The 27071-nt window shown below is 41.0% G+C and overlaps 1 protein-coding gene across 1 annotated transcript in view; it reads right to left on the reverse strand.

Annotated features, from left to right (window-relative positions):
• Positions 1–3229: 3229 nt before the first annotated feature.
• Positions 3230–27071, reverse strand: part of sdc2 (syndecan 2) — a 45238-nt gene continuing 21396 nt past the window's right edge. Inside the window, exons 2-5 of the mRNA XM_079653809.1 lie at positions 11171–11285; positions 10332–10504; positions 8413–8542; positions 3230–5652 (exon numbers count right to left, since the gene is read on the reverse strand). Coding sequence (XP_079509935.1) covers positions 5489–5652; positions 8413–8542; positions 10332–10504; positions 11171–11285 — 582 coding nt within the window. The 3' untranslated portion in view covers positions 3230–5488. The remainder of the gene's footprint in view (positions 5653–8412; positions 8543–10331; positions 10505–11170; positions 11286–27071) is intronic.

Genomic DNA, 27071 nt, shown 5'->3' on the forward strand with positions numbered 1-27071 from the left:
CCTGCTGTCTGTTCTCATACCTTTCTCCCTCTCCCACTTTTATACTTTTTAATAAATGCAGAGTTTAGTTGGAAGCTGTAAAGCCTCATGCAGATGTGGCTGCAGCTGGTAGAGTTGAGACTGAGGCTTGTGGTAACAACAAACTATGAACCCTAGGCAAGAATATTGACTTGAGGTCGGAGCTTGGACTATAAACTCCAACTTCATCTTACTATAATTATCACAGTTATGTTTGCCATGCAGGCTTGAGCTTGTGTATTGATGCGGTGTTGTGTCTGCTAGCCTCGCTGCTGTACTCTGTGTTTGGGTCAGTGAGGTGCAACGTGTCCACTTCAGCCGGGCCCAGGCTTAGTCTCCAGCCAGGAGATCTTATGGGGCCTGACAGCCTGTTTACCTTGGACGCCATTTCCTTGACGTTTCTGCATGGTTTGGCGCTGACTAGCAGTTGATGGCGGACAGCTTTATTGAATTAGCTCTACTGCTACAAAGGGAGAGACAAAGAGAAAGATAGAAAGAGAAGAATAGCAGTCTAAAAGCTGACCTTTATCTTTAACGTAGTGTGGTTTACATTTCTCTGACCTCTCATATTATTAACCCAAACAATCCACAAACAGCATACAGTATCATTCCTGGTTGCACTTTGACACAAACTAGAGAGGCTAGAAGTGCAAACACATGCAACATAGCTGCCAGTGGAGCAGACAGCTTGGGAAATGTTGGTGACTGCATCAGCTTCAATATAAACGGCTTCACCTATTGGTTCCCTGCTGCACCACCCCCCTTGAATGGGTCCTATCCTGATGGGATGTCTTGTACAAACTGCCTCTGGGCAAATATCACATACCATATTGGAACATAGTGACCCGGGTCCTTAGAAAAGAGTAGAACGAAGAGTATTCACTTAAAAAAAACATAAATAAGAACCAGAAGTAGCGTTATCCTGTCCCCAATGATCCGCTTCCCCTCAGGTTCGATACAAGAGGTGATGCACTTGGACACACACACACGCACGCGCACACACACACACACACACACACACACACACACACTTTTGATATACGCATAGATTCATGCATGTTGAGTTCCTCTCCTTCCTTCTCATCTTCAAAGAGAACAAGGTGGTTTGTGCACACATGAAGTTCTTTCAGGGCTTCTTTCTGAGTATGAATAACCCCATTGTGATGGAGCAGCCTGTGTAACCACGAGTCAGTCTGGATCAAGTGTCAAAGAAGTGCAGATATTTTATGCATGTTTGCTTTTTCCTAACAAGCAGAGCTGAAACTCCTCTGCTCATTACGATACAAGGCCTCTGTTAAATGTGGTAACTCTAAATAAATAAACCTGTTAATGAGAATACACTCGCCCCCTTGGGAGTTTTAAGAGAGCTTCATGTCAGCCTCACCGATTTCTCATTCCACTCAAGATGTGCAATCCTGTGTGAGATTAATCCCCACCCTTACTCTATAATCTCTCTGTAACAGAGTGAGATTATGCACTAAAATGATATGGTGGAGCACATAACCATATAAAGATTACTCATCTGCACATTGATAATCCCCTTAGGCTCTAAGTAATGTCAAGAGAGCGAAAATGCTGCTGAGTATTAATGGCAGCCCTACATTTGAAATGTTCTATCTTCTATTTTTGGATATAGATACCCTTTTTTGACTGCAGTGTTTCTGCAGGGGGTTTCTCGCTTTGGGGTAACCAAGAAAGTCTTACCTTAAAATAATTTACCAAATAAGATCTTTGTTGGAGACCATTTCTTACAGGAGTTAATGAGCCGTTACACAAGGCTCCCTGATTTCCACTTTTTAGACAAAAGCACGTGTTGCATTAGATCCCAGGAGAGATTGTTGTTTGAATGTGTTTTAGTAGAATAGAAAATCAGGTACTAAAGCCACTAATTCCCTGTAACGATAACAGAACAGCATTACTAACTTAAAAGATGAGGTAAGTCTTTTCAAGTTCAACTTTTCCTGAAATGCTCATCCACTTTCTTTTAGAGAAATATCTATACAACTCAATGTCTGTTGGTTAAGTGTAGAGGGCCAGGAGGAGATTAGCTAGTTTAGCATTCAGACTGGAAGCTAGGGGAGAAGCCAGCTGTCCAAAGTTAAAAAAATCTCCTTACCAACATCTCTAAAATTTAATTAACGTATTTTTTTTTTTCAAACTGTAAGAGTGAAGTTGTTTATGAGACACTGAGCCATAGGTTTCTGCTCTGAGCACTCGCTAACAGGTCCCAGGACCATACATACACTTAAAGTAAACATTACAACTGCAGAACAGCTTGACTGATACAGTTTTGATTGTCGTCTCAGTATGATACTGTGTTTGTTTGCTTTCTTGCTTATAATTAACTAAGATGTGAAGATTGCTATCACTTTCATTTCTGAGCTGGCATCCCATATCAGGAGATGGGCGTTGAGTGTAGCTTAGCCTCAGTCTAGCATTAATACTAAACAGGGTAAACACTGAACGTCCAATGCCTGAAAATAAACTGCCTTCCAGCAACTGTAAATCTCACAAAGTACTTTTCTTTAGACATTGTTTTCAGTCTATATGCTAAAATAACTTAATCTATCTTCAGCTATACCTAATATTCACACACAAGAGTGATACCAATCTCCTCAATTCTCATTAAGAAAGCAAATAAGCTTATTTCCCCCCCAAACAAATCCAGATACCTATCAATCACATAAAGGCTTGAAGGCTCAATACACTTTGATCTCATTTGTGCGAAACCAGTGATTTGAAACTACAGCTGCTACTATATATTGTATTAAATTCAGATTCAAATGTATAATACAGCAGCAGTTATATGTCGCAAAACATTAACTTAAAATTCCCTGAAGCCCATTGCAACAACTCAACTGCATGTTTTGTCTGACCGACAGTTGAAAATCCAATGATATAAAATGTTATAGGACTTTTTAAGAGGGAAAAATATAGATATCCCTATAAGCTGCTACAAAGGAACAGGTATTTATGATCTGTATATGGGTTAATCCTAAAAACTATTGATTTATTACATTTATCTGGACCCTTAAAGTAACAGTAACAGTTTTCTATCGGCTGGAAACAATAAACCACCCAGTGAGAGGTAGCAAAGGGTTCAAGCTGTCTGCATCAGTGCCGCCTTACCAAGATACTTAATCAATTTAAAAGACAGACACAATTGAGGGAAACCAAGCGTGTGGAGAAAAAGATGACACAGGCGGCTGGATATTAGGCCACAATGTTTATTCAGTAGTGTTGTTTCAACTTATAGGTACAATACTGTCAGCTTTTGTAAGACTAAAAAAAAGTTACCATTACAGTCATCCATGCTCACAGAATGCCAGTCAAGTCGTTTACACCCCTCCTTTGTGTACACACCCGCCTCGTGCTCTCCTTGAGCAAGAACATTTCCAAATGGTAGGCACTTTGAAGGTTTAAAACATTTGTGAATATACATTTATATATATTTATATATCTTTTCATATACTAATAAGCAATTAGACTCAAAGGTCAGGTCTCCTAATAGAGAGAAAAACAACTAAAAGAGTGAAGAAAAAGAAAAAGAGGAAACAACATGATGTGGCCATGGTGGGGGGGCTGGGCCTGAGGGGGTGGTGGGAGGAGAAATACTGTGAGTCTTTGGGGTTTTCAGTATAATTCAGTACCATAGGTGCTATGAAAAGAGCTGGAAACAAATGGGGAGACGGGATAGTGGATGACAAGAGGATCACAGACATATTTAAAGAAGAGAAGAAGAACAGTGGGAGGGAGATGTAGAGAGATGAAGAGCTTCGTGTGGGTGGTGTTAAGAGTTTAGACGATGTGACAGCATCTACTTCACAAAACTGTACAGCTGTAAAAGGCAACTTCACAAACCTGCCCGACAACACACGTGCATCTCTTAAGAGCAAGTTCAATTAGACGTAACATTTAAAAAAAAAACAGTAACTTGTTGTCATGTGACCTTAACCCATGTGATGTAGCTACGTGGCTATTTTGCAGTAGCCTTGCGTTCAAACTAAGGGTTTTAAACCTGGCACACAAACTCCAAACAGAAGCTCTTTTGAAATGCCTGCACGGACCACTAAAAAAAACACAGCCCTCAATGTGAGTGTCTTTTCAAAGACTATTCAGACGTAACACTGGACTCTTACATTTTCTGTGTAGCCTTATTTATCAATCCCTGTGAGAGAAACTAGGTTTCTTGCGCTGGGGGGGTTGTGTGTTGTTTGCTGCAGAGGTATGTGCTCTGCATGTGGGGATTGGGCCCCTGCCCCGTGTGTTTGTGTCCAAGCAGTAGCAGGCCTCCAGTGAGCAGATCTCTGGGCCTAAAGCATCAACACTGGGACAGGGACAATAACACCAGGCTACACGGGTGGCTAAAACAGAGTTGAGGGGATGGCGGGGGTTTAGAACTCAACTGGCCGTGATCCAATCGGATTAAAAAGAAGGTGGTGGTGAAGGTAAACAGAGAGGGAGAGGAGATGTTAGGGTGCTAGCGTAGTTTGGGTGCAGGGACTAAACTCCAGCGATAGATCGAGTGGGGAGGGGGGGAGCGGCTATGGGCCAAAAACACCACAAGCCACAGAGAAAGAAAACGTCACCCCAAAACACTCCACATACACTCCAAGCAGAAAGCAGTGAATGGGCAATGAGAAAGAGAATGCATTTAAATAGAAATTAAGTTGAGCGAGACATGAAACAGAAGCGAGAGTTGTGGTTTTTCTCGCGCCTTGACACACTTATTTTTATCTTGTTCCTGGTTTGTAAATAAAACGCGGTTGAAAAAAAGAAGAGAAAAAAAGGCTACACAGAGAAAGAGAACAAACAAAAAGACATAATGAAACGGTCACGTTGGACTAAAAACTGGTGTGAGAGCAAATAATAAACATTGTAACCTGAAGGGAGGACATTTACATTGACCGTTAACAGCATTAATATGAAGACCAAAGAGCTTCATCAAAACTACAAAGGCATTTTTTTAACATCAGAGAAAAGATAAATTAATGTAATACACCTTTAGAGATCAACAACAGACATGCTAGGACAAAAGAAAAAGAAAGTTGGATTGACAGAATAATTCAATTCTAGTATTTCCACGTTTACATTTTTTCTTTACAAATAACATACTGCTACAGTTAAAAGTAGTCAGCGAGTAGAAACCGCTCCTTTGACAGAAGACAGATGCGATACGTTTCCTCGCCTTTATAGATCCTGATTTTTTTGTCATTTTTCAGCCTTTTCAAATAATACACAAAATGTTTAAATACACTGAGATTTGCCATAAAATGAGAAATGCTTGGTTTTCATTTTTTTTTAAAGAAGAAAGAAAAGGTCTTAATTACAATACTCTATGCAAAAGCTTTCCTTTATGCTATTATCCTTAATCAAATCAAAAACATTTTCTTGTTGTTTGTGTGAACAGGTTTGCTGTTGACTTGTTGCCAGTCACTCGCGGTTTCGCTGATCTGATGACGGGATGGTTTTATGCATAAAACTCCTTGGTGGGGGCCTTCTGGTAGGCGGCGCCGGAGGGTTTCCTCTCTCCCAGATCGTAGCTGCCCTCGTCCTTCTTCCTCATGCGGTAGACCAAGAGGAGGATGAGGAAGATGGCGAACAGGAAGCCGATCACGCCGCCGGCAATAACAGCTGAGAGAGGAAGAGACAGAAAGGTAAGGGAAAGTCAAAATCAATATCTACGAAGAACGAGACCTCGAATGACCTAAGCCGGAATCGAACCTGGGTCCTCGTGGGCGGTAGTGGACTGTTACAGCCAGAGACTCGCAACGGCAGTGGACTGCACTGTGAAAGTCCACGGCCCACCTATGCCAGAGCCAGCGGCCCAATGTCCCGAATCATTTACAGACATATGTTCAAATCTTTCATACACACATGTGAAACGCTCTCACACACACACACAACAGCGTTGCAGTCGGGAAGAAAAGCAATGTGGAGCGGCACCTCCGGGCCGGCCCTTGGCATAGGCAGTATAGGCGAATTCTAACAGCGCATTAAGCCATCAACCTATGGGGGGCACCGCATTTTTTTATTTAAAGAAAATTCAAAAAAAAAATTATTTAAATTTCATAATAAAAACAATTTCCCGATTTTGGATCAACAAAGTACATCCTTAAGTACATCTTAGACGCTTTTACCCAAAGCGACTTACATACTCAATACTGTGGGCAATCCCCACAGGAGCAATTTGGGGTGAAGTGTCTTTCCCAGGGACACAACGATATGCTGACTGCAATGGGGTTTGAACCTGTGCTCCCCTGATCGGAACACCAACGCACTAACCCACTGCGCCACACGCCTTGTGCAATCGATTATGACACAGTTAATTTTAGCAACCGTCTTCACCAATTATGAAAATTGAGGGGTTAAATGTTGTGAAACCAAGTGGCAATTTTCTGAGCTGAATGTTGACATGAGTGCTGTTACTTCATGTCGATTGGAAAACTCTTTAATGTGTCTTGCGAAGGTTCATTTAACTTCTTCTAATGTGTCTCCTGTTGGTGAGTTTCCATTAAGAGGGTATTAAGAATCAAATTCTTGATTGGTTCACAGAGCCAGGTTTTCCCAATGATGGTGGATTCGACTCACGCTGTATTACAATAAGGGAATGGGGCTTAGGAGGAAGAGGCTGAAGGCATTGGCTCATTGGCTAAGAAGTTGGCTAAATAAAACCAATGGGGACAAACAGAGCACAACCAGTCCACCATGTCATTAACTAAAGCCTATATCTGCTCATCAACTGGCTGATAAATCATCACAAAACTACAATATTGCCAGCCATCCAGCAAAAATCTATATAATATGATTCAAATATGATTATAATTCAAGAATATGTGACATAAGATAACGTTTCATGTAACAATTGCAGGGGCACCAGAGGAGCAGCTATTTGCTGTTTTGGACTCTTCTAACAGTTTTGATGGTTATTTAAGATGTGTGTTATATGGAAATGTTGCTGTACCCTACACTCTTTGTCCGACATATTTTTTGACCAATAGGCCAACAGTGGTTTAACATTAAGGGTAATCTGAATGAAATGTGCCCCCCGCCTCCAGCTTCGACCCCCACTAATGCTCCCAACACGCCACATGTGCTTATTTCACTCTCCCTTCCAATTATGCTTGTATTCAGTTCCTCATTGCTTCCTAATCTGTTTAGGGTCTCTCCCGGTGCTACAATTGGCCCTCTGCTCCACTTTACGTTTCCACACACATGTTGACCGGCCCCATGGCCTCATGGGTAAATATCCTGGCAAACAACCAGCTGCTGAGCTACAAGAAGCAGTAACGCAAATAAATGAAGATTAGATCAACGCCAATTATTTTCATGGAAGTCATACAGGAGATGAAGAGTAATGGCTATGATACAGTAGAAGAAGGGCAAATGAGATACGGGCGATAACAGTGTATATTTATTTTAAATATTTACAGGCCTTGTTAAAGACACTGGCAATACTCACTATCCTGGAGCAATATGCAAAGGAAAGAAATGAGACTGTCAATAGGAGAGATGTGAGATATTGTCTAACTGATGCTGTCCTGGTTTGTCCTCGCTGATGTTGTTCCTGCATATTGCCAGCACCAGATGGGTATCACAACAGAGTGAAAGTGAGGTGCCAATCAATGTTTGCCTCAGACACGTTGGCGAAGAGAGATGGCATTACAGTCATCAGAGAGGACTGTGATTTTCTCTCGAATCATTTCCCTTCCATCCTCTTTATTTACACTTTAAACACCCACCATTCTGTGAACTCTGCGAGGTCCCGCAGAGGGACGCAGATGGTTCTTTATTAAAGATAATTATTTTGAGAAGTGTAATAGGTGGGAAACCCTCAGGGGATATATTTCCTGTTCCGTTAGCCATTCACTATAAATATGCTGACATTTTGTTACATATAAGAATTTGAGAATCATTACATGGCAAATTCAATAATTGCTCCCGAAGTGCATCAAATAATTAATTGGTGGAGTGTAAAACAGAAAAACACATTAATTATGGGCTAAATATTAAGAAATAGTTTGACATTTTGGTAATAGGCTTTCTTATTGAGGTTAATTATACCGAGCTATGCAATAAATATAAAGCCAAGACTAATGTAGTTCAGCTTTAAGGCTGGAAACAGGAGAAACCTGGCTCTGAACTCAATTATTTTGCCTAGCATATTATAATTGAGCAATTCCCTCCATCCTGGTGGTATCAATCATCATATCTGTGCTCAGCTCCACATGAAGCTGACCTGGGCATTACCTCTAATGTTAATCTGATATACCATGTATTGTCCAAATATTAAAAAAAAAAAACTTAATTTGGAACACAAACCAGAGTCAAACAAATAGTACATACTTTCTCTACGTACTAAGTAATTTTTTTGCGGTTCTTTTTGACACATACCTGCCAACACCTCAGTCCTCTGGAATAGGTTTTCAGTGCGGACCTCGACGGGCTCCTTGGGGGACCCGGGGGTGCTCGTTGTACTAGTCATCTGGTTCCTCTGCATGTCCTCTGTGACTGGCACTGGGACCTGAATGAGGGAAGAAAAGAGGATTTAGTCTCAACTGGCAGATTACTTCTATAGTCCTTCAGTTTTTCTTGTCTCTGTGTTAAGTAGACTAAGGTTTGCTTAAGTATTATGGAATGAGTCCTTCCTGCAACCATCAAAACTGATAATATTAGAGAAATAGCTTGACATTTCGTGAAATATGCTTTTTGGTTGAGAGTTAGAAAAGAAGATGGGTCTCCATTTAATAAGGAATTACAGCCAATTACCTTAGCTTAGCATGAAGAGACAGCCTGGCTCTATCCAAAGGTAAAACATCTGTCTACCAGAAACGTTTAAGCTCAGCAATTTACATAACATCGTAGTGATATGAAAGTAATATCTCGCCTGCATGTTTCATCTCTACAAACTAATCTGTAAAGATGTCTTTTAACAGGAGGTTATATTGTGGACTATTTCTTAGCCGCGTGCAGGAATTTCTGCGAGTGTTTTCATTCCCGTGAAGTTAACAAGCAGCCAGTGAAGGTTACGCGCCCCACCAAGAAATATTCTCACAACAACATACTGTGTCCAATACTGAGCTTTAGAGGTCCTGGTGAGGGGATATTTGTACCTTTTGAGGGAACGAGGCTTTCTGACCCTCGCTTTTCAGTTGTTATGCTAAGCTAATCTAACGGAAGCATGCCAGTAAAGCCTATAGCCACTGTTCAGAGAGAACAAATTGTAAGGATCCAGATTGCCTAAAAATATCAGTTCAAGACCTGAGTTTTTTCTGGGGGTCAAGGAAAAGGAGCAAAGTATCTGGGCCCTTGTTTCCTGTGTATAGGGTGCAAAAGACTCAAATGTAACTGGGCCAGGGCATTTGGCTAAGGGGGTAGTGGTGACAGAGGCAAGGGGGAAAAAAATGGAACTGGGCCAGTTAGGCTTGGCTTTGGGTTAGGCGACTAATCCCAAACAGATGTAGTATCCAGTACAGTGCAGTAAGAGTGCATCCCACAGAAGTGAGATCTAGGATGCTTCCAAAATATGTGATTATGTCGGAGAGATCTAATCCTCCACGATTTGCAATGGAGCGAAAACATTGAGAACTGACGTGACCACTTGATCTTTATTCTGAAAGCGACCTCATGTCTCTGTTATCACAGGGGATGTGATAACATACTGGGTCAGCTGGAGACATACTGGGGTACTGTGTCACTCTTTGTATTGTGTCTTAGTATTATAAACCTATAGCATATGACACGAGGTAGACATATTCCTTGATGTTTTTTATGTAATAGTCTCCTATAGTTTGAAAACATTGCTCCTTTGCTTCAATAATCAATACAACTCTCATACTTTGATGTTAAATATGAAACTAAAGCCAGGAGATAGTTATCCAAACTTAAAAGATATCGTATGCTAAGCTGAAGCTAAGCTAACTTCCTCCTAGTTTCAGCTTCATATGTAAGAGAAATTCATTTTATTTTGTAAAAGATTGGATACTATTTCAAACTGGCTTTTATCAAAATCATCAGCCATCTGATCAACCAAGCTAATAAAAGAACATACCATTTTTTCTTTGATATATCTTCTTCATTGTAGTTTTTTAAAATATATTGTTAACCTGAGCCCCACCGACAACTCGGTGATATCATACGTTTGGAAACATTTTCATTATTAGAAGCATAGAGAAGACAGGTTCATTTTTAAACTGTAAAACACTGCCCATTACATTTCGTGGTCCCATTTGTTTAAAAAACGTCAGATTGAATTAAAGTTGGCTGCTGTATCAGGCTCAGACCTCCAGTATCAGGCGGGCTGTTCTTCTTACCTCTGTTCTGAATGGTTTCCTGGGTGTGATGTCTCTGTCCCTTTCTTTGACTGTGGCGATCTCCACCCTGGGGGTGAAATCTTTGGTGGAGTCCTGGGTGGGTTCTGCTGCATTGGGCTCGATATAAACCATACTGACAGTCACTGTTTCCAGCACCACTTCTTCACCTACACCTGGGAGAAAGAGGGGGACAGGTACATAATATATCTTTATTAAAAGGCACAGTAAAAAGTCTAAATCTGGTATTACAATTCATGTGTAGGGACAAAATGTAAAGAATATGTTGTGTATTTGTACAGATCGGTAAAATATGGGCATTCAGTTTAAATCTCCTACCTAAACAATACAGAGTGGAGTACAAGGGGTATATTCACAGTGTTGGAAGGGTTATTTAATCACGGTCATGTCCTCTTTTTAACTAGCACAGAGAACAGTTACATCTGACCAATGAATGACGGTTGTTGAGGTGCTTGAATCCGGCACAGCAAAGGAGCTAATAAAAAACGACATGTAAAATGTGCAGACTTCCCTGTGGCAGTCTGGGTGACAAGGCAATCTCAATTAAAATCTAGTGAGAGAAAGACAGAGGCGGCGATGGAAAGAATAGACAAAGAGAATAAGAGACAGGAGAGAGATAAAGAGGACGGAGGGAGGTAGTGACACTTCAGTCTGCTGGTGAAAGATGCAACGTCTCTACGTTGGCTGCAGCTACCTGCAGTAGACTTGAAAATGAATGTCATAACGCTTCTGGGTAATTGCCTGCTGAGCTTGCAAATGTGTTTGTATCTTCCCCCAAAGACTGAGAGTATGTGAGGATGTGTTTGGGGGGTGGATCTTACCTGAGCCAGACCCTGAGTTAAAGTCATCATCGTCTTCAGGGTAGTAGCCTCCTGAGCCTGTGTCATCCAGGTACAAGTCGTCAGCCTGAGAGGAAGTCTTGGCTGCGTCTGCTATCTGCAAAACAACAAGATAACAAGGACGTGTCATTTTGATTCACATGTCTGTTAATAGAAGCCTGCACCGCATCACATCCAGTGAAGACCTTGACTATTTCCACTTCCAACATCTGCATTTTAATGAATAGTCTAGTGGTTAAGTTTTTGTTTGTGCTAGTAAATCATTTTTTAAAACCTCTTTGCTTTGACCAACACTTTACTAGATGATTATCTAAAAGAGGGTAGATCAAGGTGTCTCTGTGTGTGTGTGTCCTTCGCAAGAACTGTTCATCCAATCTTTTTCACACTTGGCAGATTTATTGCTCACTGTCCCAGAACTTGCAGAGTCAAAGTTCACATTCAACTATTCATATTTTGAATAAATAGGGAATCAGTGCTCTGTGTAGCAGTTTGGATGGGCTCTGTTACTGCAGTTAGGCACGTTGTTCCCAGCTGGTCTGTACAGCTAACTGACAGCAGCTCATTTTTGCTGCTGAAAGCTTGATTAAGTACAACAGAACTGTAATTAATATTCCTTGATTCAATTAGCAACAGTTATTTTATCACTTTATTTAAAAACATTTTGTATTATTATTTAAATGCTGTATTCTGTTTTTCTTTATTTGTACCTTGTGTGAATCCTGTTTTTAACTCTGACCCTGTTGCTGCTATAAACGCCTGAACTTTCCCAAAGGGATAAATAAAGCTGATAGCCTTCTGGCAAAAGCCTGTTGGTGCAAAATGTAATGTTGTTGTGACTCTACATCTAAAATGTCAACCTGCTAGCGCTGAAGAAAGTCAGGGTATCAGCCAAGGGGTCAGGGTATATTATAAGGGGAATACAAATCAGATTAACAGAATTACCTGCAGAGCCACACAGCCATTTCAAATTTGACTTAAATGATGCACAGGTGACTGTCCAATCACAACACGTAGCTCCTCCCACATCATTGTTGTCTAGACAACAAGCCTGAGTGGTGGGAATGTTTGTGTTCCAGCTTAATGGAGTGATTGGCTGAAAAGCCCACCGTTTTAACAGTGCCTCTTTGTTTTAAAAACACTTCCTCTCACGGTGCGTAAGTCGAGACTTTAATGATAAATAAGATAAGAAAGAGGAGTTTTTGCTCTAAAGTGGCTTGAAGAGCCGCATGTATGCTGGACACTAACGTATAGCAGCTGTTTTACTGAGTGTGTGGAGAACATGTAACTATTTATATGTTGTGTTGAGTGTGTGTGAAGTCAGGTTGAGTGTGTGTGTGACCGGAATAGCTATAATGCATCCATGGCAACATCTATTCAACTCCTTCTCACCAATCTGTAGTCAGCTGTACTGGCCCTTCTCTACTGATAGTCCTGCTTTAGAAAAAAAAGAGTATAAAGAGAGACCCCCCCCCAATATATCATCTGTGTGTGTGTGTGTGTGTGTGTGTGTGTGTGTGTGTGTGTGTGTGTGTGTGTGTGTGTGTGTGTGTGTGTGTGTGTGTGTGTGTGTGTGTGTGTGTGTGTGTGTGTGTGTGTGTGTGTGTGTGTGTGTGTGTGTGTGTGTGTGTGTGTGTGTGTGTGTGTGTGTGTGTGTGTGTGTGTGTGTGTGTGTGTGTGTGTTCCAGCTCTGTTTTGCTGATAAACCCAGGGCTGAATGAAGGTAGATTGGAGAAAATAATCACTTTGCTTGACAGGAAATAATATTTTTTTTTTGTTAAGGACAAAGAATAAGCCTCCTGTGAGAAAGTCAAGTCAATCGGAATTCTCGTTTGGAAAGGGAAGACTTTTTTTATGATTACAAAAAAAAGATAGAAAGCAATGAAATAAAATCCATCACACTTTTCCATAGCTCTTCATCTTCTTAAAAGCGTGTAAGCTCACAAACTATCCCAAAAATTGTATAGAGTAGCTAATACTCCAAATCAAGATGCTGAAAATACTTTTTTTAAGATGTTTGTTTTATAAATGTTTTCAAAAATAAAAATAAATCGATCGTTTACGTTTTCTGTGAAAGTTTTTTAGCAATACATCACACAAACTGAGAAAAGGCCTCCCTTCACTTACGTCTGCTGCATTTCAGAAATGTAAATCACATTTGGGGGTATTCTGATGTGAGTGTGTTTGGTCATTCTTTTAAGTCATTGTCTGTGCATATGTGTGTGTGTCTGGAGTAATGAAAGAGAGGCACTCTCCATAACAAAGAGGCAGGGAGTACACTCAGCTAACAACAGAGTGAAAGAGCAAAAAAGAAAAGAAAGACAGAGACGAGATGAAACAGAACAATACGCATCTCCAGCTCTCCTCTCTCAACTGCCTCTGACTTCTGGAAGAAAGGCCTTTCACCGCTGAGCCCCCTGATCAAAGAGAGCATTTGTTCAAAGCAACTTTATCTTAACCTCTGCTGCCTTCTTCTGCTCCAAACAAACCCCCCCCCCCCCCCCCTCTTCTATCCCTTGCAAACCAATTCACCGGTCCACAGGTCTTTATGCATTGGCGATATGAGCACAATGGCCCAAAAGAAGGCAGGCCACAGATCAAATGGTGACAAAGGACACTAATGAGATAGAGGCCACACATACATGCATGCATGAGTGGATATGTTTTACAAATGTATGCAAGCATTCACTGATTCATTGATTATGCATACATTAGAGGGAGCAATTGAGCATGTAACAGAACACTGTGCACACATGCATGGACCTGTGAGGAAATGCTTAACGACTTACGTATTCCCAATGAAGCTCCAACTCCCCTCCGGCCAATTGAACATAGATTTCAAAGACATACTTTTAATGAAAACACTTTCACCTGACTTGTTAAGTGAGTAAATGGTTATACGCACAAGCCATGAGTCCCTTAAGATGCAATATAAGGTCTGCAGATAATGATTTATTTCAAAGTTAACATAATCTTACTTCCAGCACCTCTAAAACATGTTATTTCTTCTTAATCAATCAAATCAATACACGTCTTCTTTCTTTTTTCATTTATTAATAAGCTTGAAAAGTGCCAATGGGGTTGACTTTGGTTAGCCCTGAAATAGTCAGACTAGCTGTTTCCTTAAGTTTTCAGTCTTTATGCTAAGCTAACCTTACCGACTACTTCCCTTTACAATAAGGAGATGCACATTGTATCTAATATATAACTCGCTGCAAAACAATACGCTCATTTCCCACAATGTGAAACTTTTCTTTGAACCATTACAAGGACACATCCAACCAAGAGTATACTTTTCAGATTAGCACCAAGGTAAGTGTCCAGTGGCTCTGTTGATTTTAGATTTGCAAGTACACCGACTCTCTATAATCTTCATGTTTCAACACTTTGAACAAAGAGTTTGGATTAGAGAGGTTCAACTGTAAACACCAAATCAGTCCATATCTGAGAGGAGGAAATGGTCTGTTTGACCTCGATAAACTTTGCTGACTTAACTTGCCACAAAGAGAAACACCCAATCTAGCAAGGTAATGTGTACACTTGATAAAGTAGAACTTCTTTTTCACTTACAGAGGCTGTCTGTGCACACAGCAGCTCAGATTAACTTCCTATCCTTATCAATGCATTGACATTTACAGGTAGTCTCTGCCTTATCGCTGAGTCTGAGCTGAACCAGACATCAGTCCACCAACAAATAAAGCAGAGCGGACGCCGGACACCAGTCAGCTGACAGATGCAGCCTCGCAGAAGTCCACAGTTTGCATGGCTGCTCTAGGCTAAAGAGCAATTACTTGGAGAAAAAGATTCAGGGCAGGAAGCTTGTAAAATGGATCCAGTTCGAAAAATGTAATCCAGCAACCTTTTGCCTCTGAATGTTGACTGAACAGTTTCAGAATCCCATATATTATACAACAAAAGTATATTGATTCTTCCCTCTTTAGAAACAAAGACAAAGCAATTTGTCCCCCTTTCGTCGTCCGCATTGACTACATCTATTGTCTAATGAGATATTTAAGAGCCAGAGAAAATGTAAAAACGTAACATCTGCAGCAACTTAATATTGAATCATAAATTGTAAATCGTTTTTTATAGCAGCTAACAATCAATGATACCATTTTGTAATGAAGGGATCATTAAAAAAGCTTTCTGAAGTGTTGATAGTAAAGTTACCTTTTGCGGTTTAACATTTGTGAGGGATGTATTCCATGTTAAATCATCTAAAATAACACAATACAGAGTAAAAGATGTTGACTTATACTTCACTATGACAACCGGTATCAAATAAAGAGCGGTTTCTGGGAAATTCACGCGTCAAAGACTCTCAGTAGCTCTTCGTAAATGAGGCGTAACTTTCCACTAGTCTTGCTTTAACAAGTGTCATTTTTCGAGCTCAAGCTGTACACCTCGCAGTGGGTTTAAAAAAATAGCATGCTTGAGAGGGGGGAGGCCTTGGAGCAGTGTAGCAGAGAGAGAAGCCGACAAACAACAATGTTCCTCCTGAGTAAACAGCAAACATACACAAAGGCACACATTCTCAATGGGACAACAAACTGCAATCACTGTATCTGAACATCTTCTCCAGGTTAAAACGACAACACACACCACGTGCCAGGCTTCTTGGGCAACGTTCATATTTCACACTTAAGCTCTCTGTTAAAAAGCAGCACATTCATTTCAATGAGGCCACTGCCTGAGCGCTTGCCACAATGAAATTCAATCTGTCACCCTTTAAAGCGCTGTGCTGGCAATATAAAAGCAGTAAATCACCATATTTCAACAGCCATATTCCAACAGCCATATTTCAACAGCCATATTTCAACAGCCATATCTACGTGGAAATTCGCCACAATGACATATAAGATGATTTGGCCTTGTGATAACTTTCCCTATTCTTGCTGATCATTCAGACTCATGGTTATCAATGACCATATTAATCGTGTCATCAGTTCCCTGAAACAACCAACATTGTCTAACCTTCTTGCTTCGTTTTTTTGTTTTCATACACATCACCGATCTTTTTAACCTTGAGCACAAGTTGAATATGCGTCATTTAACATCATCAACGCATATTCTAGAGACCAAAGAGCACTTGACCCCTAGAATTTATTTGAAATGTGAAATCTAGTTACATACAGCCTTGTTTGAGCTTTCTATTACTTTTCATCATTTGGGTGATTATCTAGTCAATTCTTCCATGCAGATTCACACTCAAGTCACACACATACAGTCATTTTGACACCCTAACAAGCAGGTCCTACCTACATAGTCTGACTAAGCTCAGTGAGAGGGACAGAAACAGAGAGAGAAAGTGAGCAAGAAGGAGGGCGAGCTGCCATAATGAGCAAGTAGCCAGCCATGTATGCCCCTCTATTAGCTGGGAGAAGAGCTCCTGTTACTGGCATGCCTGCCTTCTAATGAACTAATAAGCCAGGGGGGGGGGGTCTCTCTGTCTGTCTCTCAGTCACTCTCTCTGCTGGACATGCATCCTCGGAGAAGAGCTGCGGACCTAGACTGAACAAAACATAGATGGCAGAGAAGGATTGACTAAGAAGAGGAGAGTGTGAGATAAAGGAAAGAGTGGGGGTGGGCAAATAGTGCGAGAGGATGTAAAAGAGAGAGGAGGGGAGGGAGGAAATAACCCACCGCTGCAGACAATCGCGTAGCCTGGGGGTTGCTCTGCTAAAAGCCTGTCAAAATCTCAATGTCCGTGCCTAGCAGGGCTTGAAAGGCACTGTGTACAGTCGGTGCGAGTGTATGTGTGTCGGTGTAGTGTTTGCATCCTTTCTAAAAGAAGATGGATGGAGGTGACGAGGGGATACGTTTGGAGGGAAATGGAGTCATCTGAACTAACCCTGGGCTCCTGACTTCTTACTGTTGACACTCCGCTCTCACTTCTAACACAACAAATATTAGCTCAACTCCCAAGTCACACCAAGGGGGAATGGTGTTCCTCAAAGGAGTGAAGACGCACATGAACATCTGCGTGGCCATGAAAGCACCCGCGGGATACATAATGTATGTGCCAACCAACACACACACACCAACCGTTATCCAGATCTCACATCTTAAGGTGTGAGATGAATACACATCATAACAGCGACTTCAGAGAGAGGAAAAGGGGAAAATAAAATGCACGGCAGACAGACTGATCCCCCATCGTCGGTCTGCCACCGTCTATGGTTCTTAACCATTTCCTTAACCTGTTCAGCCCTGAGCCTGTTTTTCAGGTCTCAGGCTCGAAAATGGCATTCCCAGAACAAATGACTATATCTTCACTTCTAAAAGGGGTAAATTAATAATCTTTTTTTCTCAAAGCAATGATAAACATGTGAGTTGGATGTAGAAAAGTCAGAACCAATATATCTTTTTTTTTTTTTTTAAAGTAAATTCAGATTGAACATAAAAATAAAATAAAATAAAAAATTGTAGTGTCCGTCCAAAAAAAACACATTACTTATAGTGAAAACCACCCTTAAATGATGGGATCGGAGACTAAAAGCTTTAGGAATCCAAACTATAACATAATAAGTTCTCTGTATCAAGATTGTTGAAAACAAAACAAGTGACCTTTTTAGAGAGATTTAGCACAAAAAAAACCAGTTCTGGGTAGGGCTGCTCGATTATGGCAAAAATCAAAATCTCGATTATTTGGATCAATAATTGATATCACAATTATTAAAAACGATTATCCATTTACTTTGAAAACATCCATTTATGAAAAAAATATGTTTTTAACAGTTGATTACCCAGAACTTTAAGTATAATTCAACTGACAAACCAATAAAAAAATTAAAATGTTGAAATAAAAATTATTTTAAATAAATAATCGTTTTATTTTGATTATGTTGTTTTCATAATCGTTGCAAGCCAACATCGTAATTGCGATTAAAATACGATTAATTGAGCAGCCCTATACTTCTGGCCTCATTTGGGTGGATTTGACATATATATGGCCCCCCTAGGTCGATTTTGATGATTGACACCTCTTTTGAACCGTTAGAGCCAATAGAATCGAAATGGACGTTCCTAAAATCCACCTACACATTACCATTGAGGAGTGAGAGTGATGCGCACGCAGTTTGCCCAAACCGAAAGCTATGTTGCGCTCTGAAAACTGAAAACTAGGTTATAGCCGTAAATATGAAGATGGATTATCAGTACACAACTTTTGATCAGAAAAACAGCAAAGGTAAGACATATTTGCAGTTTTGGCCCCGTAAAGCTACGTTGTGTGTGTTCTGGGTTTGCCTTCTCTGCCCTGAGTTTTGATCACACAGTGATGATACTTATACCCCTATAATCTGTGGAATCTCAGAGCTTTACTCTGATATCTGTGTGTGCAGATCTGATAAGTAATAAAGTATTTATAGCGTGAGTTCAGCTTAGATAGAACCACAACAGATAAATATAAAACCACCCGTCTCTGTTTTTTAAGCATAGTGACTCACTGTTTAAGTCATTGTGCTTCACTACCACCCCTGCTTTATATTTAAAAGTGAAAAATCTACAGTAGATGCACATTAGCCTTTTTAATTGCAAACATGCCACCTCTCGTATTAATTTGATTCAAACACGCTTCTACTTCACTAATTGATGCGATTAGTCAAAACAACACTGCAGTTTTATAATTGATTTATCTTTTGACTCATTTATCAAGCAACATTTATGGTTATACTTTCTCACGATAAGTTGAAGAAAGTGAGACGATTGCTACTGATCTCATATCTCTACGCTAAGTATTAAGCAGGACGGTTAGCTTAGCTTAGAACGGAGACTAAAAGCAAGGGGAAACAGCTTTGTTACTTGTTCAATCAAAATGTAAAAGCTTGAAGTTTAAAAAAGGGTTATATGTCAACTTCTCACAGTTTTGTTTTGCTTGGAAATGTAAAACAATAAGGTTTGAAAGAAAATATAGCTGTTTGAAACTGTTACATAAACTTAATAACTTGATAATATACACAAATCCTTTAGTTTTTCCAGTTTTACTATCATTTATAATTGCATGCTAGAGATTATTTTGCCTCTATATTTGTTTTTACTTTGCCAAATTCAAGTTTCTTGAAATGCATACTGTGGAAGCATAAGACTGGATTGTTTGCTTTGTTCTGTCTTGTGGAATAAATCAGTTTTCATTATCACAATCAGGTAAATCTGCATATAAGACAACTCAATATGTGAAGGGGAGGGTGTGTGTGTGTGCGTGTGCGTGTGCGTGTGAGAGAGAGAAAGAGCTTGTTAATCCCTAATTAACAAAGTAAAGGTGGCAGATTGGCCTGGTTCACTTTAACTGTTCTACTTGGCCTTCCACAGATCCATGCACAAGGTCAATACAGCAGCACAGACTAGCTCGGCCCCTTTCAACTCTGCTGTCAACAAACCAAACTCCCTCTACAGACCCTCTCTTCCTCCCACCGGCCCCCCCCCCCTTGACCTGGACTTTATTACTGCACCACAGACAGGACACTTAAAAACTGCAGAGAAGAGGAGGGAATATGGGCTGTCACAGGCATTCAAGATGTCCCCCCACTCCCAGAAGAAGACAAGGGACAGAAGCGGTAGAGTTTTTCTAAAGTGGCTTGATAAGAAAGTATTTGTCCTTACTCTGAATTTCCTATTTTTATTTCTTGTTGTGATTATTGTAAAATAGTTAATGCAAAATCAGAAAATACATTAATTTAAAATGTATTCAACACTGATGAAACTACAGATTACGATTGGTAGACACATCATAATACATTCAAAAGTTTATATCAGTTACATTTCAGGTTTATTCGCATCACTACCCAATACTCCAAAAATACAACTTGTTGAGCTGGGAATTAAACATGCACATGCTTGCCTTTTTGACAAGATCGTCAACGGCCTTACCTCATCTTCTCTTAGACAGTTTATTAACATACAACTGCAACTAGGATAACAAGAGGTGTAGCGAGAGGAGATTGCATTATTCCACTCAGAAAAAGTTCTTTCAGTCAGTCTTCATTTTCTGTTAAAGCTGCTCAGCAATGGAACTCAATCCCATCTCCAATCAGAGACCAGACTACATTCTGTTAATTTCAATCCAAACTCAACACCTGACTAGTGAGGAATCAGCTCTGCGGACACTGACACAATCTTCTGCTCCTTACGGCCCGTCCATACGGCGGTGTGCGTTGAAGCTTCAACGCTTCTACCCATTCACTTTGAATGTGGTGACGTCACGCTTTGACGAACTGCATTGTGGGAGCGTTGCTTCGCTTTGCTCGCTTCAAAAGTTGAGCAATGTTCAACTTTTGAAGCTTCGGCGGAAGCGTCAGCCAATCAAATCATATGCCAGTACAAGCTCTAGCCAGTCAAACCGTGTGCTTGTGTGTCCGGGGCGGGGGATTCATGTGATTGGTTGTTGGTCGAGTTTCAGACACGCCCGCCGGCAAGCTTCAACGCACGCGGCCGTGTGGACGCTGCGTTGCAACCCACTGCCTGTGTTCCTTTGTTTTGTTTTATTGGTTTCGTTTCATTGTTCTGTCTTTTATTTTTTTATTTAAGTATTCCAGTAATGTATGTTGCTTGATTGTTTGATTGTATTTACTTGTTTAAAGGTGGGGTAGGTAAGTTTGAGAAACCGGCTTGAGATACACTTTTTGTTATATTCCATGGAATGCTCTTAACATCCCGATAGCAATGAATATCTGAAGTGCTTTGACAAAAAATCCATTAAAAAATCTCATCTGTGCACTATAAAAAGCACGACCAATCATTTTACCCGGCCCGGCTAAAATAACTGGATGGCCTACCTGCCTGTCAGCCTTCCATCTGTGCACAAACTTATCTCGTGCCCTCATTGGTCATGTGCACGTTCGTGTGTGTTGGAGGAGGGGCTCTGTAAGGAAGTGGCAGATTTTTCCAGCTGTGTATTTTCAAATTCTAGCGCACTCGAGCTGGTTTCTCCAAAATGACCTACCCCACCTTTAAAATGAAATGTTTTAGGTTGACTTGTAAAAACTGTCCAGGGGCTACAGACGAAAAATTGCCTCTTGGCTAACTGTGGCACATTTACAGCAATGTTAATGAATGTGCACTGTCCCTGTTAAATACATGAATAAAAAAAACATGGCTTATGTAGTGAATGTTGAGGTGGTCAGCTTTGTTACAAATTGCCCTGACGATATTCAGATGTCCTGTGGCTCCCTTCTTCCACTGAGGCTCATTAGTGTGACATTTACAAATTATATACCCAACAAACAAGAACAAACTCATGAAAGGATATGTAATAATAACAATTGATGGACATAATACACTCCCAATGTCATTGAATTGATGTTTGGAGAAGTGGAGAGTAGTGACTGGAAAAGGCAAGTCCAGGAGAGTTTGGTGGCTGAGTAGGGCGACAAATTGGCTCCCCTGGATTCATGCAGCATCACCCATCAACAGAGCAGACAGCTGCTGCCATCAGGGAAGAAGTATGAAAAGCAGCTGGAAACATGATGGTGTTGTCATTAGAGACAGTGGAAATAAATCAGGATAGGAAGACATTCAAACATTAACTTTGTGCCGGAACACCTGCTGATGGCTCTTAAAGCTAGAGGCATGATAGAGAGAAAGAAAGTTCTCCGAGTCATGCATGTGGGGGGTGAGGATTGTTTGGAAAATGTAAATAACAGCAGAGCAGGCAGTAACACCCACCTTGGAGAGGATGTCCAAACTGTAACTCTAACAGGCCAGAAAAAAGTCTGTTTGTGTGTGTGTCTGCCTTTGTGCTCTTTGAACCCACTCTAACTTTGATTGCCCTCCCAGGGATCATACTAAGGAACTAATTGATAGTCTTTGAGCCGTGGGCTAAGGAGAGGGGGAGTTCCTGCAGGAAGTCAACACAAATCAAACTCTCTCTCTGAGCCCTTAAGGTCTGGAGCTGCTCCAGCCGAGTTGTGGCGGGTAACAATTGCTGTGTGCAGAAGTGTGTGTGTGTTTATGTGTGTGTGGGTGGGACGGAGACAGACAGAGTTGGAGAGGAAGTGCAAAAGAGAGAGCCCAACTGAGACAAAGAGTGTGGTGCTGTCATCTGGAGTGGAGATTTACGGTTTGCACACCTATAGGCTTGTATGCTATACAAAGCATGAAAGTAGTCTACCTACCTCAGTTGTTAACTTATAAATAGCTTGCATCCATTTCCAAAAACTTGAAAAAACATTGCTTAAAGTCAACACAAAACAGCTTTACATTTGCAACAAGATGGTGAGTTCCTTTTTTTCAGAGGATCAACACTATACAATTACTTGGGAATGGGAATTTCATCCCGCCCCCCGCTGACTCTTTCCGTTTTCTCCCTACGCCTAAAGGATTAGATTATGTTGCCTCTGTAGGTGACCCCCCTGCTCCCTCCAGCTGAGCTTGTGGGTGTATTCGGCTCAGATTCATATCGTCTCCTATTCCAAAACAAACGGCCGTCTGACATAGGAAGGCATACGCCACATTCCACAGGGCTCAAGCCCCACCATAAGGGGGCTGGCAGGAGCCGGAGGGGTTTCCAGCTCAAACTTCCAGGGGTTCCACACGAACCTTTGGTGTGTGCAACTTATGGCCCTTCTAAATCTGAAGGTGGATCACTGTTAGACATGTAAATGATTTATGGGTAGTTTTCTAAATGTGTCTTATTGTCAGAAAATCCAGTCTATTTCAAGCACATCAATGAACCACACATTGCAATGAACATGGGATCTGTAGTTTATTCTGAGACAATCCCACATACACCATCCTGCTGCCGTAAATACTCTTAGGCGCATCAAATGTGTATTTATCCGCAGCTTAAAATGGTCCCAAGCAAAAACACTGTTTACTACTGCTGGGAACTACAGAGCTGGGTTGTTCAGGGGAAGGCATTTCAAAATACATATATGATGAAGTATATATTCTTGGCCAGTTTTAATGGGCTTGGGGTTCAGAACCACAGGCGAGGGGAAGTCAGAGAATATTGAGAGACATTATAGGTTTTGGTCTGAAAAAGGTAAATACATCTCATCATTAGATCAACTTATGAAAGTATTTAGCTATGTTTTTAGAGGATGCCTTAGCGACAACGAGGACTTCCTGTAGGAATCCTAATAATATAATGCTTTTCAAGATACGTCTTTACATGGGTGAAAGAAGGCAAGATGAGTTATCCATTTGTTCTTCTGACACTGGCCTGCACACTATTAATAAAAGGATGGGAGCAGTCTTGAAAGGTTACATTAGCACAAGTGTATGTCCTCATAAAGATTAAGTAAACGGTCTGAAGGACAATTAAATACAGCAGACATTTCTGCAACTGCTGCAGATCAAACGGACGTGTGGGCTCGCTGGCTCAGCCTTTCACTGTGCAGCTAATACACCGACTTTCTGAAATATATGACAGATCATCTACTTTCTCAATGTCAGAGCATTTTCTACCCTGACAAGTGCATTGAGAACACGAACGGCTGGTTGTTACAAGGACTTTTTGTTGATGGACAGACGTAAAATCCACATACCGGTAATTCTTTGGCCATGTTAGATTTGTGACTCTAGGTGTGACAAGGCCGACTACTATTTTAGGTTTCTCAACAACTATCGGATGGATGATCACACAATGTGACACCAGTGCTCTGCTGAATGCTCCAACCTGAGCAATGTGTAAGTTCATGACCAAAGTCCTTCTAATTAGCAAACAGTATAATTTAAAGTACATATTATACTTGTGGGCATGTTAAAATTTAGCTCAGAGTGTTGCTGTGTCTAAGAATGGCCTCAGATTTATACTTTAGCTCCTTAGTTTTTCTTGATACTTTCTAGATTTCATTGTTTTTACTAAGAAGTCACTTAGTAGAGCCTAAGAGGGTCTATCTGACTCAGCTCTAGTTGTATATTGCTATAACTCCTAGCATGTTAACAGTGCATGGGTAGATCTGTAACCCTGCCTACCATAACATACTGCTTTTGAACTAGCACCACATGCTCCATTGTTTTCCCCCTTCCCATAGGCCAGAAAGACACAACATGGAGTGTCTATGATTTCCTCCCATGCAGTATTGCTTCCCAACAGGATGAAAGTCAATTTCGTGGGTTCCAAGAAAAGCAGATGCATGCTGACAGACCACTGACGGTGCCAGAGGGAACAATGGTGCTCGCCTCACTCTCACCCCAACCTGTCTAGCTGTGTTTAGAAGCTAATAGAACAATGGATAATGTTCAATTGAGTAAAAATAACTGTAACATTCTTATCTCGTAGCAGCTTTGTGTTCTTCTAAGTAGGTCTCACATGCTGCAAGACATTATAGCTGATTTACTCCATCAAAGACCACAACATATTTCAGCACTCTAATTAAAGGCTGTCTGATTCCGTCAAGAGGCTCTCCGGAGGCCCTGATCAGATTGAATGTAAAGTTAATGTAAACCTTCTCACTGTGAAGTTTCTCCTTGAGCGCTGCCAGGACTCATAAAGAGGGGAACAATGTGGAGCTCATGTGGCTTCAACATGGCCCTATTTAAAGAATACCTCCGTGCTGTGGTATCCAGCCTCATGGACCGTAACTGGCTTTCTTTCTGCGTTAAGCACCAGAAGGAACTCTGAAGATTCCCAGGCCTAGTGGGCTCTACTGCGGATCACTCCCTCTTCTCCTCCCTCCATATGCCTCCCTGCTTGCCCTGTCCAGCGATCGGGAGCAAGGGACATTCCTCAGCACCGTTAAACTACCTCTGATACGCTCGGGAAAGCCTAGATTCTTTGTCAGCTGTGAAACTCTAGACACTGGGAAATACGCTTCACCTTCTAGTCATCTCTGAGGCTGAGCAGGGGGGAAACAGGAAGATTTGGTGGCTTTCTTCCCTCCAGACCAGGGAGAAATATGAAGCTTAAGAGAAAAGCTTGAGCTGAGCAGTGTAGAGAAGAGCACACGCCGAAAGGAGAGGGAGAGATTTAAGTGTGTTATATAAAACAGGTTTCATATTCAGTATCTCAAAGACTTCAATAACCCGAAAGCACTAAGGCGCAGCATGGGAACAATCTGGAGGTTCTCCATTTAGCTGGAAGTGATAGCGCAGCCCACATCATGAATACCATATATCAGAGGCTCAAACCACTCGCAGGGACTCAAAATGGAGTCGAGTCACACAACTGGCAGCAGCTGTATGAATAACAAGAGCTGATAAACAGAAAGGAGTTTTCCTTTGAACCGTCTGCTGGAGGAAGAGAAGATCCCTTACGATGCCCAACTGACCAATCACCTGTTGAATCTTAAATGTCGATTCCTCTATGGTGTAAGTGTATTTACATCTTGAAAACTCTTTAACAACACATCATGTTGTTATCTCTTAATTGATGCCTCTTTAAACCTGAATTAACTGGTTTCTTTGGCCCAAATAATACAAATATTGTATAACAAGTGCTCGCATTTGAGAAGTTTGAACCTGATCATATCTGGCTTTTTCATCAAATAAGTTTCAAATTATTTTTGTGTATATCAATTAGTCAACTAATTGGATCAGCTCTAGTATATTTGACTTTCACACACAAATGTCCAAGTTAAAAATATTTAATTTTTTTTCATGAAAAATGACCAAATCCGAAAAATATTGCTCAATTATTTTGTGTAAACTATATTATATGGCCTTTAAATTACCCGTAGGTTTACAAGGACTTTGAGAGCCCAAAGGTAGATAGATGAGGAAAAAAGAGAGCCAAACAACAAAAGGAGTAGACATATAAAAGCCTTAAGTAAGGCCATTACAGCCGATACAAACAGCAACAGAATTGTCATCGACATCATTACTTTCCTCTTTTAATTAAAAGCCACCTCTGGCTCCCATGGCAACCTTTAGCTGCACTAAAAAGCTCCTCTTTCTTTCCCTCTCGTGGCCGACAAATGACAAAGCCTGCAGTGCCCACTTAACCTGGGGAGAACATTAGCATTGTGACAAAAGCTTGTTCTGTCAAAAAGGTCTCGGTGACCCGCTGCCACTTTGAATAAAACATGAAACTAAGCGGGCACATGGCCCTTCATCGGTGCCGCATTTATATTTCTCTCTAGCCCCCAGAACAGCAGATTTTCAGCCCTTCACCTGAATCACATTAATACGCACTTAGCTTAACGTTAAGCCCACAGGTGCACATTATACAAGACCCGGGCCTTACGTCTATTTGAGAACAGGAAATTAATAGTTATGCTGCTAACTTAGAAAGTATTCTCCCAGGAGCTGCAGTGCATATTAGAGGAAGTAGAATAAAGAGCCTGTATAACATCCCCCGTAGCTGCCTGTACAAGACTTCTCATCTTTCAGGCCTGAGATGCACTTCTCGGCTCAGTGGGCAGGAATGTGTGCATGTACATTCGCCTCTATTTAAATGCATGAGCGACTGTCATCTACCTCTCTGCGCAAACAGGCTGCCTGCTCCCTTGATGCGAGGGGTTTGGTTGAGTAGCATGTGGCCCAGAACTGAAGCTCCGCTGTGCTCAGCTGCTGTCGGCCGCCAACAGACAGAATTCTGGTTGAAAAAGATGGGAAAGTGGAATACTAAGAGAGGGTGCCAAGACCATCTGTAAGGGAGTGTGTGAGAGAAAACAGGTCTCTCTTTATCTCATGTCCTTGGACCGGCCTGCTAAGCGGACAGGGGGCGGATGGATGGGAAAAAATCTTTCAACAATTATTTGTGGAAGCTTAACGTCAAGCTTATGGCACAGTGTACTGTATATAATGAGTGTACACATAACTCGCTGCCAACTATTTTAATGATAAAATAATCTTATAGGACATTCGTCAAGCAAATTCCACTCTGTTGGTCATAACAACACAGCCATTTAAAGACGCAACTGGGCTCTGGGAAGTATTGATGTATATGTTTGGGAGTTCATTGATGAAAATACGAAAGACATTCACAGACAAATCCATATTAATA

The sequence above is a fragment of the Notothenia rossii genome, assembly GCF_949606895.1.
Source record: "Notothenia rossii genome assembly, chromosome: 10".
NCBI classification, from domain to species: Eukaryota; Metazoa; Chordata; class Actinopteri; order Perciformes; family Nototheniidae; genus Notothenia; species Notothenia rossii.